At 36.3% G+C, this 15581-nt stretch overlaps 1 protein-coding gene across 1 annotated transcript in view; it reads right to left on the bottom strand.

Moving 5' to 3' along the window:
* Positions 1-907: 907 nt before the first annotated feature.
* Positions 908-15581, bottom strand: part of LOC104411832 (iron-sulfur protein NUBPL-like) — a gene marked incomplete at its 3' end in the record, with an annotated part of 29963 nt that continues 15289 nt past the window's right edge. Inside the window, exons 4-6 of the mRNA XM_010022360.1 lie at positions 13130-13220; positions 1091-1130; positions 908-998 (exon numbers count right to left, since the gene is read on the bottom strand). Coding sequence (XP_010020662.1) covers positions 908-998; positions 1091-1130; positions 13130-13220 — 222 coding nt within the window. The remainder of the gene's footprint in view (positions 999-1090; positions 1131-13129; positions 13221-15581) is intronic.

Here is a 15581-nt window from a genome sequence, read left to right as displayed (position 1 = left end):
AAAGATATTCTTCCTGAAATTTTGGCAAACACATGGCTTTTCTGACTACGGCAATGAGTGCACTATTCTAAAATCTATGTTAGAGAAGCATTCAGTAAAAATGGAAAAAGGCTGGGGAGTTAAAAAAAAAAAATCTTTTTTTTTGCAGTCATTAAGGGAGCAAAAGATTTGGAGACATTTACAGAAGACATACAGAAACCTAGTGATCTCCAAGCTGTATACATTAAAACCCTGGAATAGATGTTAAGCTGTGAACAATCTGGGTCACTTCAAAGTCTAAACATGCAACCTTAATGCATTTTTTCAGTTGTTTGTCTCATTAGCACTTCACAGATCTATTCACAATAAAAGGGGGGGGAAAGGGGGAGAAGAATCTGTCAAGAAATAAAAAAGCCACCCCGCTTCCATATGCCAGGAAATTTATTACCTAACAATCTATCTGCATTACACAGAGATGGTATCTAATGATTTTCATGTACCTGTCATACGTCAAACACCATCCAAGAATTCTTAGCGCTGGTGAATTAACAAGCACATAAGGGAATACAGCTGTAGTGATGCATACATACCTATACATTCAAATCCTTAGGCAATCTCAAAATGCCTTTTTTCTTTATTAACAATTGCATAAAGAAACACAAAAAGGAATGAGAAGGAAGGCAAATTGGGGTGCTCCACTCATTAAATGCACGGAACAACAGTTCTGTTTGAAGGAGATAGGCAAATGCAAAAAATGTCATCTTTTTCTCTTACGTGAAGCTAAGATTAAACTCTTCAGAATTTAAGATGACCAAGACACTAAAATGCTCACTGCTAATATATTAAATACTCACTGACATTCATGTATCAGTTAAATGCATCTTAAGATAAACAATTTGAAACACCAGTATGTACCCTAAGTCCTTACCTGTCTCAACAATTTTTCAACAGCTGACATTACCATGAGCCCCCTCCACACAACGGGGGCGGTCTCTTCTACCAAGAAGCCCATAGACATGCTGAAACAACAAACAAAAACTTAAGCTTTCCAGCACAACACCACCAAGTACATCTGTAAGGAAGTTTGATTTAAATTAAAATATATGCTCACCATGCGATTCCATAGTTCTTAAGGGGTCTCATTAGATTTTCTAAAACAAAAGCAAACAAGGTTTTTTGGGGGTGGGAGTCGCTTTTGGGTTTTGTTTTTATTTTTGTTAAAGAAATAACGTTTTACCTTTTTTTTTTTTTTCTTCTTCCTTTTAAGAGAAGTTTTCCCTCTTGGTTAAAAGCATTCATCTGTTTTCCCCCCTCATCCCTTCAAAATATGTATATGTTTATCTATTCTATCCAAGAACCTGGCCCCACGTTTTCTCTGTTTTTACTGACACCACTCATCTTTTGCCAGAATAACAATGCATTTGCCCATAATATATTATCTAGGCAATATAATATGTCGAAACCAACCTCATCTATTTGTATGAAATCTCCATTCTATGATGCACAAATCCCCTATTAGGCAGCCTTCTACTTCTGCAACACTTCACTAAATGCTGAGTCATTTATATCAGAACAATATTAAAGTCCTATAACATGATGGGATTTAAATTTCTTTTTAAGCTACTGTTCACTCATCTCATGAATCAGAGGATCTTCCCATTAAGACACCCGTGTTTTGGGGAATTCTTGTATTCAGTCTGCTTGGAACCCCAGAGTAGTGGTACCAAAGAAAGCCACCCCTAAACTGCATGCTGTCAGCAGCTCTGGGTAAGAAGTCCTGGATGTCTTCAGACTGGCACAAGTCTGCACAACTTCTTAATCCTCTGTAGGAACAAAAGATGCTTATTTGAACATTACAGGGGCAATGCTCTTGTCATAGTCCATATTCCTATGCCTTCCAGTGTCAAGAAAACAAAAGGGGATGAAATACTGTAATTGTTCTGCTGGCAAAAGGGCAGGCAAGCAGAAAGTAAACAAACAACAAGAATGCATTCAAAACAAAACCTCTCAAAAGCCAAGAATTCCGGATGGAGTCTCTGCCATCCAAATCCATACCTTACCTCAAAATGGCACGCACACACACACAAAAGAACAAGAGGAATTTTACTTGGTCTAGTTGGTTTATTTTAAGAGCATGCACAGGCAAGAATCAGCATAAAATTGAGAGAATACTTTAAGCAATAAAAAATACATTATAATACATATTTTGACAGAAACCTTTGATGGACCCAAAGTAAAATATATATGGATAGTAAAATAAAAACAATGTTAATAGAATGCAGGGCATTCAAAGCTGAACTACAAATTCAAACAAAGTAACACCCAAGAGCACGCAAATTAAAGAGCTGAACTCTACAGATGAAAGCTTTCAAGTAATCAAGTAAGTGGACATTCAAGCCGTGCAATTTCGTAGAAATGTGGATGAAAATAAATGGAATGTTTTGGTTTACAAATCAAAACCAGTAAAATACAAAGTTTGACAAATTACTTGTATGACTACTGCACTCAGGAATGAATATGGAACTGCCACTGGAAAAACGGATGGGCTTGGGCTGTTGTACTGCACCAGTGTTAACACTTTTCTCTACTTGCTCAGCTCTTCCCAGTGTTTAGTCAGGGCTTATTCCGGTGTCATTATACTGTCTAACCTCATTTCTAGGAATCAGTGTCTTACTTCTCCCCCCTGCAGTAAGATAGTTTTGCTATGAAGAGGCTGATGACATTTGAACTTCAGCCTAGAGCCATCTCTAGCACTGCTTTGGTGTCACTGCAAACAGGTGTATGTACTGCCACAAGTTACGATACTAAGATTTGAGAAAAATGACCACATAATTACTTATAAGAAGGTTTTGAAAACAGAGGTAAAAAAGGTCCTGCAACAACATATATAACTGCAGATTCAAGGACTGCTTCATTCTTGCAGTGAAATCGGAAAGATATAAGAACAAACAGGGGAGGCCAATGCTTGACCATTCAGCACATGAGGACCAGGAACTGGAGGGGAAGAAGTATGGAAAAGATGCATTCATTCTGAGAAAGCTCACCAACATAGTAACTTCTCAGTTCAACCCTGTCCTCTACAGTGCTCTACAGTACATCAGTCAAATATCTAGATACTAACATCTCAACAGCTACTGCCTGCATGGACGGTTTCCTCTGTAGAGAGCCTAGGCAGACATACTAATCTCACAGGACACACCTTCAGAGATCACCCTCTCTTTCACCTCAATGGGTAAAATACAAAACTTGCTACAAGTACACAAACACTGACCTACAGAGTAGCCAAAGGGGCCTCTATTGTTGAAACACGTGCACTGTTTATTTCTCAACAAGAGTCTAATTTTATGAAAACTGGATCTTACTTTCTTTGGTTTACAACAAGGACTATAAACTGCTCTAAGCAGCAAGATTTAATCAAATTTACACAATGCACAAGAACAATTCACAACCTGCTGTATATTATGGCTATAATATTCCACACAGTTTCAAAGTAATACAAAATACTGCAGAGCACCCCACTGTTTGCCTACTGCTAGAAAGCATTCTTAAGACTATCTCAAATCTAAAGTGCTTCAGTGAGCTCTGGTAATCACCTTTGTCTCATCAAAAGCAACAGGCATTCCTCCTCCTTCACCCTGGGTCTCATGAAGATTTTCTAAAACGTAACAAGTAAAGAAGATTTAGCTTAACAAGATCTCAGTAACATCTCTAATTCCTATCGCTTTCAGAGTAAACACTTCCTTCTCTGTTATTAGATGCCTGCCATAAACCTCCAAAAATCCAACATACACCAAAACACATTTCTTAAAATCACAACACGTAGCAGTACTACGCCACCTACGCCAAGAGATCAACAAAATATTCTTGTTTACAACCTTTCAGTAAGCTTGATGGCCCTAAATAAAAGGGTGCCACGATTCCTCTAAACATACAAAATCAGATCAATAAGATCAACAGAGCACCAATGAAATATCAGTAAAATGCCTTTTTCTGGTAGAATACAAGTAGGACACCAGAGAAGGCAGGCATGTGCAAATTCACGACAGCATTACAGCAGATTGCCAATTAAGAGTTCTAGGACTGGTCCGCAGGCTGGACGGTTATGTGAGGAATAATGATGCTAAAGTCATTAGGATGGATATGCATTTTTATTTTCTTTTTGGGGGGTTTGCTATTTTCGGGTGGGGTTTTTTTTGGTAGATTGGGTTTAACTTTTTTTTACTAGGAAAAAATAAAGCCTTACAGACTATGCTGACAAGGTAACTGACTTACTCCATTCTTTTTCTCTAGAACACCCAAAACAGCCATTCAATGGTGACCATAGGTTAGTGCAGCACAGAAAGTATGTACAAAGCTCTATGTATATGGTTTTCGCTGTGATAAGAGTTCAGTTTCTTCATAGTAGCTTACATGGTGCTGTGCTTTGGATTTACGATGAAAAGAGTGATGATAACACATCATCACTGAGATATGTTAGTTATTGCTGAGCAGAGCTTACGCAGAGTCAGGACCTTTTCTGCTCCTCACACTGCGTCACCAGCAGTAGGCTGAGGGTGCACAAGGAGTTGGGAGGGGACGCAGCAGGGACAGCTGACCCCAACCGACCAAAGGGATATCCCATACCATATGGTGTCATGCTCAGCATATAAAGCTGAGGGAAGTAGAAGGAAAGGGGGGATGTTCAGAGTGATGACGTCTGTCTGCCCAAGTAACAGTTGTGCATGATGGAGACTTGCTTCCCTGGAGATGGCTGAACACCTGCCTGCCGATGGGGAGCAAGGAATTAATTCCTTGTTTTATTTTGCTTTGCTTGCATGTGCAGCTTTTGCATTACCTGTTAAACTGTCACTATCTCAACCCTCAAGTTCTTGCACTTTTACCTTTCCAACCCTCCCCCCATCCTGCTGGGAGGGAGTGAGCGACCGGCTGCATAGTGCTCAGTTGTGCACCAGGGTTTAAGCCACAAGGAGACATTTCAATTCTTGGCTTAGTTTTCGGAGGAGGTTTACTGACTGATACATTAGAGCAAGCAAAGTCTCACATGTAGTCTTAACTCATCAGGTAAGTAAAGATCATTACTGCAGAAAATTGTGATGTTAATACTAAACCTTTTTAGGAGGCATCATGCTGTTTAATAAAAGCAAAAGATAACTGATAATTATTAAATGAGTATAGTGGATCATGCAACACCCTAGCAAATCCATTTTGAGCTCAATGACTGAGTGAGCACTAATGCAGAGGAGTTGCTCAGAGTTTTCAAGTGTCTGAAAAAAGGGGTAGGTTGGGGATTTTTACCATTTCAAAGGTAAAAAATATATCCAAACAGGAGATAAGAACACTAGAAGCTCAGGTTTTCTTCCCTGTTAAACGTTTCCTATTATACTCATATATTTTTGGAACTTACCACTATAACAGAGTATCATAGACTTCTTAGAATGGTAACAAATTATCTTACTATTTGTCTTCAATAAATCTCAATAGTCACCTGCCTGTCCTAACTGGATTTTGGTCATTGAGCAGGAAAGTGGTGCTTTTAAGTTGTTCTGTAACAGGACATCAATAGCTAAATCTATAAAAAAGTAGAACAATTGTGTGATTTTCCAGTTAAAGGTATCCTACTGACCTTTGCCTGCAGATTTCCAAATGTTTCCAAACACACTACCAATGCAGAAGTGTTCGCCAGTGCAGACACCCCTGCAAGCTCCGGGCTATGCTCAGAATGAGCCTGTTTCCTGATCTTTAAGTTTTATGCAAGCCCTGTTTCTGTAACACCCATGCACCCAAAATGAACATTTTTATCTAACAACATCTTTGAGATGCAGAATTATTATCTCATGTAATGGATGAGGGAATCAAGACCTGGGCTGTGAAACTTGCTCTAGGTTATTCAAGAATACTGTGGATTTGGAGACCTGTTCTCCCAAGGTCTGATGCTCTAACTGAGCCATGGCTCCCCTTAGAGCATCTCCAATGCTGGAAAGCATATAATGCACAACTGATAAACATCTAGATCTAGACACTTAAGTGCCCTGCTGAAGTTATGTATTCTCCCTTGAAACTCCCAAATATATGTGAAAGAATTAAAATTTTAAAAAGCAAACTGAGGCACAACCAGTTCGCAACAGAAAAAGCTGTTGAAAGTTACACTACATGTTATTCAGAGATTTAGGTATTATTGGCAATATTTTAGCATCTCACATTTAAGCATTAACATAGCAGCTTTAAAAATGTATTTCTGAATAGCTCGTAAGTTTAAGTATTCCTTCACCTTTCACAGTATGTTATTTAAATAAAACCCATACTGTAACTCATCTGCATACATTTATCAGAATTTGAGCAAGTTGATACTTCTTCGTAGTTTATACAAGAGTTAAAGGTTCTGCTGCTGTTTGCACAGTTCATCATTAGCTGAGGTTTTTCATGAGAAATTGCTATTTTGTACCTCCTCGCATCTCAGCGATATCTCACTACCTGAAATGCAGATGATGTATGGCACAACAAAACACACAGCCACCAAGCCAGTCAGAGAGAGATACGTCAGAATAGTCTGTGGTTCCAGTACATTTAACAAGATTATCTGGGACAAACTCGATTAATGTGCCATACATCCAGACAAGCTGAATCAGACTTGCAGCATGGTCACTTACAGAATCTCAAAAATTTTTGCATCATCTGATTTTTAACTGTGTGCAGTTTCATGCTGCAGTGACTAAAGAATATCACAGCGCTGAGCTGGGACTAGCAACTTACACAGCACCTTCTGCTAATCACAGTAAGCAGTAATTCTCCTGTGGCTGTCGCTATGTAGAAATATATGGAACTTATCTGCCATATATTTTGAAAGTCCCCTCCTAAGATTTAATGTTCTGTAACGGGAGGATCCAGGTTCCAGTCAAGGGCATGAAAGCTTCAGACTATATAGGGTTTCCATCTATGAAGGTGGGAAGAAAAGAAGGGGAGGAAGGGAGAAGGGAAGAAGTGGGGGAGGAAGAGAAGAAACGAAGGAGACGAGGAAGAAGGAAGGAAGGGGACATAGGAAGAGTAACAAAAAGGTTGGGCCCTACTTGTGTAAATAGAGATGTCTCCATCCACCCTTGATGCCTTAGGGAGCTGAGATTTATACAGGACTAGCAGATTTGACACAGAGCATAGGGAGAGCCATACCTTTGGAAGGAGCAGCTAGATGCCAGACACCACGCTCCACTGTGTTTAAAGCAGTACTAGTATCTTAAGTAAAGGCAAATGAATTCCACCCACAGCGCGGTAAAGCGTAAATAACTGCACTGGAAGGGAGGGGAGGGGGACAAATAGCAACAGGACCCTGGGGTATCCCACAATAAAACAGATACACCAACCTATATCAAAGGGGAAAGGATGCTGTCACCAAAAGGTTAGTCAGAGATACAGATTTTAAATCTTTGTTTTAACTGCTTATGCCAGAAGCCTAGAATATTCTATGGCATGTGACAGACTAATTGAGACTTCAAGCTTGATTTCACACTGTGTTATAAGTTTATTTGCAGGATTGCCCGAGAAATACTGCAATTTGTACTTTAAGCTTGAAGAGCTCCACACAAGGAAGGCTGTGATTTCCCATTACACCCTGCAATAACAGTGTTATCTAACCACGAAGACATCACAAATTCTTAAACCAAAGCAAATGAGACTCAAAGAGCATTATTCAGTGCTCACAGTTCAACTTTAAGAAACAAATGCATGAAGAAACACAGCTTTTCCCAAAAGATTTGCTTCTCATATTTAGTCAGCCTACCAATGCCATTATCCTAGTAGGTTTTCCACCTTTTTTCCTCCTGATAGACTGCAGAGGAAACAAGCTCTGTAAAAGCTTTTTCATTAACAGAATTGTTTTGCATATATAACTTCATCAGTCCTACCTAAAAGCAAAAGAACTAATTGCTTGCTGTAATACTGTACTTCAAAAGCAAGTCTGACACAAGTAAACAGCACAGTGATTTAGTCATCTCTTACATTTTTAAGCACTGCTGATTTGTTAGGTTTAGAATATTAACACAGGACTAGTTTTAAGTATCTCCCCATTCACTTTCATCACAAATGTCTTCCTTACAATTGCTAAAATAAACCACAGAGCCAAAAATTATTATTTATAGTGGATGAAAAGCTTTATTAGATTAATTTGGGTGTGTTCTTTTAGTTCATTATACCCACAAGGAATGAAATAGACTAATACAACATTCAGTTCGAGGCTTTTGTCCTGACATGCAAAACCTCTGGGAAGGCTCTTGGTATTTGAAGCACTGACTTGCTCCTGTGAGAGGGGGACTGCTCAGGTCAGCCACGTAACAGTGTCACAGACAACTGTAAAGCAGAACAGGGAGAAGCAGGAACCCGAGGGGCACACATTCCCTATGCATTACATTCAGTTCAAGATCTAACTTCAAAAACCACTCCAGTTAACAAGGGACTTACACTGCTTTCAAAGCATACCTGGACGCTGATAACATAGATGAAAACTACAGTAAACTTGTTGATCCTCCACTTTAAAAAAAAAGGTGTTTCTTTGTATATTAAATATTCCCTTTTGCACTTCACATGAACTCCCTCATGCATCCTTCTGTGATTTTATCCTAATTTCGCCCCTTGCAAAGTGGAGTTCTATGTACTTTACAAAATCATGACCATCAACTAAAGCCAAGGAAACTGATGCTAGCTTTTCAACTCTGTCACTTTGAGCCTCCGTAGAACTGAAATACATTTTTTTCTATTTTTGACGTATTCCACTTCATTTCTTTGTTCTGAAAAGCCACTCCATCATACTGTAGAGAAGGAGAACAAAAAAGGGAAGATACAGCAAGAAATGCACAAAGGAAAAAAAAAAAACAACGAACGTAGCAGTGACATTGCAAGGTAAAAATACTGCGAAAATTCAGAATTAGATAAAGCTATTTCATTTTACTTCTACCAGAAGAGAGGGATGGAAATGAGTATTCCTCTGAAATAAGCATAAAGGTAAATGTGTTCAATATACAAACACAAATAATTTCTATCATTTATGAATATACAATGAAATGTGTATCTATCATGTTACTGTAAGAAAAGCATTTTGCAATTTAATTCCAATTTGTATAAAAGTTGAACCAGACAGTCTGCATCTCTTAAGAGTAAACTTCATAATGTAATGAGTATTTGCTAGCCATAATCCATATTAAAAAAATTTATAATTACTGCACTCCGGGATTAACACCACAAAGAGTACACTTCCGCTTTCAAGTACTTGAAATGTATTTTTTTCAGGTTACAGTGTTTCACTAATTTATACTGCAACAGCATTTAGTAAAATTTGATTTATCATTTATCCAAAAAAGACTGCTCTCAGTAAAAGACTTTAATTACTGCACTACATTTCTCATCCTATACTTTTTTGCCTTACTTTTTTGTAATTGTAAGCATGAATTTATGCATAATGAAGAATAAAATTTTAATAAATTAACTGTCCAGAGGATTTCTTGATTTTTTCAAGCAGCAGCTAACAACTGCATGCCTATAAATACTTCCTTGTAGAGCTCGGTATCCTCCATCTCCTTTCCCTTCCAAGGTCAACAGTTCTTTCCACAAGTGAACTCAACGATAGCTGAATTAATCGAGTTTGAGGTTAATTGTTACAGATTTGAGGGCAATAGTCAAGCCCAGAATAAAATATTTAACACTTAGTATTCTTCACATTTTCAACTACCTCATCACACATGAAAGAGCTTCCAAAATATAAACCACAACTAATTATAACATTCTGAATTACTATTTTGTCACATGTAAGACATGGGACTACTCCAGCCATCCTGATTAACTGTGTTAAGGCATCACCAAAAGTAAAATACGGGGTTTCGGTTCAGACTTCTTCCAAAACAAAGCAAAGCGTATTCTTAGACTAAACACAATCTAAAAATCATATGTTCTCAAATCAAGAGGTAATGGCAACAGCAAATACTATTTTTTCTGAAAGAAGTAAATTTAGGTTTTCTTCAAATTAACCATGATGCAGTTCTGCTGGTAGAGCATGACAAAGACAACATTCTTTGAGAATACAAGCTGTATGTTTAAAATTAAACCCTTAGGTAAGATCAAGAAACTTCTTCATGGTTACCTCAGTAACTAGGCTGCGTTGTACTTCCTCTATTTAAGTAGTCCACTCTAAATTTTCTATTTGTAACCCTCAAATAGATGCACTACAATCCCTTGATATTTTCAGCAGACATCTTTAAGCAATTTTCAACAGATGCTATTTCAAATTATCACTTTCTGTTGCAAGATTCAGCAATCATAGTCTAAAGAGCAGCAGACATGTAAATGTGTCCCAGTGAAAAAATGTCCATTTATGACTTCGGAATTTTATCAGTAATTTAATTTCTATAGCCCCTGCAGCATTATCAGCCTTAATGGGGCAGCCACAACCACTGTTAGCTTTCTCTCAGAAATTACTTTCTATTCCAATTTTGGAACACAGATGCCCACTACTGATCCTTTGAATATACTATTTTATTAAGAAATAAAGAAGACACTAAGGATATCACAAAAAGGCAACAAAGCTTTGAAATATTAAGAGAGCACTCAACAGTCATAAAAAAAAAAAAAGCGCACCATAACCTTCATCATCATTTAAATTAAGCAAAGAAATATTAAATTTATCTGGCAAAACGGCAATGTCTTCTTGGCAATATAACAGCTTTTACTCTCTGCTAGCTAGTCTAAATGGCAGATTAAAAAAAAAAAAAAAAAAAAAATTACACAGTTCACTAAGCCAGAAAACAGTTTTTAAGTAAATTATTTGGGGCAAGAATAGAAGTAATGCTTTTGTTACTTGCGTTAAAAGTGTTGCCCTGTGTCTATATTGTATCTGATGTTAGTATTTATTCCATAGTTAGATAATCCTCCATTACCTAATTAAATTTAGTTGTGAACTTACTAAACAGTATTTCCCTGACCATTTAGTTATAGTATTTTGAATTACATCCTATTAAACGTTAAGAGACTTTCCAATGTACTACAGTTTGCATAATTAAATTAATGCAGTGTCTTACATTTATACAAACTCTCCCCTCACTCAGAACTCCTAATGCATTTTGAAAACTTAAATTATAGCATAACTATAATTTCTATTCAAAAGTAATAATTGCTGCATGGATTTGTTCTGTATAGTATTGAACATCCCTAATCTCTTCTCAGCTGCAAACATGTGAGAAAAGAACTAGAAATCAAAGAGTGCAAGAGTGCTGAGAACCTCCAAGGATTACTCCACAGTTTCATTTTCAAATCCAGGCCTCACACTGAATGCAGCAATAGGTTAAACACAGTTTTTGATTGCTATGCTATTAGAAAAAAAAAGGTTTTAATTGACTTATTGTTATGTATACATTGTTAATGCACATCTTTAACACAGAACTGCCTGGCTTTGCTCAATTTCTGTACAATACTATTTGTCCAGAGTTTATGTTTTATTCTTGAAAATGTAGCAAGAAATTAGAAAATAACACTAAATCTCATTATACCAACATACAAGGGTCATACATATTTTTATACCTATACATGTATATATACACCTATACATATATATACACACACACCCCCCACATACACCTATGATGGATCACTTCCTTGCAAGCTTATCCTCTCTGTCACTCATTAAAAGGAATCCTGGAAGTTCACAATTAAAGCTTCCTGGGCCCTCCAAATTCCTACTTTCACAGTGAAATCATGTCAGCTACTTTGTCAGCACTGTTGTCATTACAGCTTCAGCAACTCAAGAGTTAAAAGCACACAGAGAAGTGAACAGAATTCCTGAAATTCAAATTCTATCTTGTTATCATTCATAGTGAATTACTACATGAGTTCCTCAGTAGACTAGTGTAATGTGTTCAGATATGAAATATACATATACATCTTCTGTCAGTTAAAAAATAAGGAATGTTCTTAAATGGTGGTAATATTTGCTTGTACATTCCACACAGAAGTAGAAAGAATGCATCTTAGTGATCAAAACATTAGTGCTTACAAGTCAACAGCACCAATTCAAATTCAGGGAAATCCTCCAATTTCTTTCTATTACATTGAACTGTGTATTTTTAACACTTGAAGCATGTTAAGACAAAAGCTTATGGTGAATTCTCAGCTATATACCCAAAATATCTAGTAACTGAAATTTATGTACAAACAAAACTGAGCTGCCCTAATACCTGACTGATCATACTCTTAAGTTCTTGCTTCCCTAGCAAGGTAATTTGTATGATCATGTAAACTAGACTGGGCAACTTGCTTATTTGTGGCTCATGACATGGATTTAAATTTTGTATGGATTGATAAAATGCACAGCAGAATGTGTAAGAAGTTCAAATTTATATAATCAATTTTTCAGATAGTGAGGAAAAAAATAAATGGAGAATTGCATTTTTACCTCATCTCCTTTGGGAAGCAAAAAAACAAGGTGACATTAAAAGAGGAGGGATATGAAGAACACCGCAACATAGTCCCTTTTGCATTCATATCGCATAATGCACTTCAAATGGAAAATTCGTGGCAAAAAAATCTTTTACAGGAAAACACGGCCTGTATGACATATACCTTCAATGGGGTCCAAAGTACAAGAGAACACAAGAATACTTCAGTTTGTATGAGGGAAGTCAGACTCTACTGACGATACATGAGAGGGTTCGTTTATTTATTTATTCACAACATAATTAGCCTTTGACTTCAAAACAGAAACCCAAAAAAATAAAACCAAGTATTCTCCTCTCTTAGAAATTAATTTAATAAAGCCTGTATTTGTAAGCCAGGTACTTCAATCTAGAAAGTACTCAATTTGACAGTTTCTCTAGTAATAAGCCACAAAACTCCCAAAGCCTGTGGACCAACATAAAAAAAACCAAAAAAACCAAAAAAACAAAAACAAAACAAAACAAAAAAACAAACAAAAAAACCCACCACACACAAACCCCCCACAAAAAACCAGCTACTGAATATGCTGCTAGTTGAAAGCAACCTCATTACTAAAAAAAACCATAAAACAAATACTCTAAGTCTTTATGTTCTGTCTGCATTCCCTTTGTGCCGCACCAATGAGTGATCCATGCTCGTCCATGTACAAAGAAGATGGCAAGAAAAACAAATTAATTCCACTTACTTGGCGTTAATTCTGGGTTTCCTTTTAAGTTCATCATCTTTGGAATTGAAGGTCCATATATGTCTGCATCAAGTAAACCAACTTCTTTTGTCTGTGTAAGGAACAAATAAAAAGTATTTGTCAAAACCTTTGTCTTCCTTTATGAATTACTAGTTGAGCAAAATGTAAAGACTGCCCATACAAATAAAAATATTATCTTGACTTTAGACATACCATGTTTCTTTTCTCTCTGAAATGCAACTGAAGCATGAAATACAACATCTTTAGAAGCTGAGCCAGACATCTTCAGAAAATCTAGATTCACAACACACAGAATCCTCACTTGAACATTTTCTTACAAAGTAGACCACAGACCTCATATTAAAACATTGTACTATACTCCATGTACATTTATGCAGAAATAAAATTTTATTTTTTAAAATGATCGGATTTTATTGAAAAATTTTAAAAAAATTGCGTTTGTAAATATATTTCAATTAATGCAATTTGAGTTATATTAGTGACCACAAGGAAAAAACATATTTTTATCTTCTGTTGAAGTGGTCAACATAAACCTTTGCAGACATCTTGAAAATACTGAAATGCAAGTCTGTGAAGCTAATTAAGCAGGCATAACATTTTAATCAAATCCATTAACACAAAAGAATGTTAAAAATGGGTTTATTCAACTACATATGGTACATTTCAAATACGTAGTCTAGACTTACAGGATTGATTTCTATGTGCTTTTTTATAGATATACATACATATTTTGTGGAAACTCTACTGTTTTTCCTACAGATGGCAAGACACACTACCAATTACCAAATTATGCAAATTAAGTAGTAAAGAGCAAGCCCTTTAAAGTGCTGAACATCAAGTTTCTCTATATAAAAAGCTAACTGTATTCATCATTTTGCAAAATTGCAAGCAAGTATGTTTAAGGGCTTGTTTGAAAGGTTAAGGCAGCAATGGGAGCTGTTCCAAAAATGCCGAATCAGACTTCCACTGTTACTGTTTCAAAATGTGTGCTTCATTTTCTGGATTATGTTTTTGTAATGTGGTATTATAAATTAAGCCATTCTGTTATCACAGTATTGATAGGAAGGCTCAGTGATAACTATCACTTTTCTGGTTAGAAGAAGGGTGTAAGCAAGGCTTTTAATGTGAGTATGCAGCATCTCTACCCCTAAACAGGATTTCTAAACATGAACTATATTTTGTGGCATCACAAACAGTTTGGGGTTTTTTTGTTGTTTTTTTTGTTTGTTTGGTTGGTTGGTTTGGGGTTTTATTTTGTTTTGGGGTTGTTTGGTTTTTTGGGGGATTGTTTGTTTGGGGGTTATTTTTTCGTTTTGTTTCAGTTTTCGGTTGGTTGGGGTTTGGGGGAGGGAGGGTATTCTTTTTGTTGTTGTTTTTTGTTTGTTTGTTAACAGAAATGCACCTGGATTAAAACCCCAGGTATTCAAGCCACTACTTCTGAATAATTCTGAATTTCAAATAAGATAAAGAAACTAACTCATAAAAGCCTAGACACCCAAGAAGCAAGACCAACCCTTTCTATTACAACATATGTAATAATTTGAGTTTGGAGAGTTGTTTTTCTGTGGGGGTTGCTTTCTTGGTTTTTTTCCTTCTTCTCTTATTACAAGCTGTTGATATTGAACTGTGAAGAAACCCTTAACAGCTGAACAATTTAAAGTGTTAAATTTACCTAATATAAGCCAAATGCATCTTAAATTTTACAGCCGAGAAGTAAAAACTGCATTACCATGTATAACCTATGTACTTTCAAAAATAAGTTTGTACTACAAAAATCAACCAGATTTGGGTTCAGTTATTCAAAATACTTTTTTATTGAACAGAGCAAAGTATGTGTAATTATATGAATTATTTAATTTAGATTTTTTAACATTATTTTCTTTGTAACACCTTATTAAAACTATTACAAAATGTTCAGGAGTTACTCAAATTATTCTACTTCTTGCCTACTATATGAAATTTGCAATTTCAAAAAGATTGAAAAGACCCATTTTTGTGTTAGATTTCAAAGACATCAACAACAGTATTAGAGCTTCTTTGTTCTTGCACAAAATGCGTATTTTAACAGATCAGAAAGATTCATGACTCAGTCCCTTTATCTGTGCCAGCAGCTAATCGAACCCATCAAAACATTATCTAAGGGCTGTACCACATAATTTCTTCTCAAATAAAAGTAAGCATTTGCAGAAAAATCTACATGGTGTTTTAAACCTGACTGACATCCTTTCCCTCAATTCTTTGAGGGTTTCCCCCCAACAAGGATCATGACTACCCACTGACTAACCACAGTGATCTTACAACTCACTACAGTTTTGTTTTCAGCCTAAAGGGACTGAAGATTTAGAATAAGCTAAATTAATTAGATTGACTTTGCGACCCCATCAGCATAATCAGATCTTTACCACTACAGGCCACTTATTCCTAAAAGTGA

This window comes from Nestor notabilis, unplaced genomic scaffold, assembly GCF_000696875.1.
Source record: "Nestor notabilis isolate BGI_N333 unplaced genomic scaffold, ASM69687v1 scaffold16349, whole genome shotgun sequence".
NCBI lineage: Eukaryota > Metazoa > Chordata > Aves > Psittaciformes > Psittacidae > Nestor > Nestor notabilis.
The sequence above is the reverse complement of the archived record's forward strand: the minus strand, read 5'-3'. Positions and strand labels throughout refer to the sequence as shown.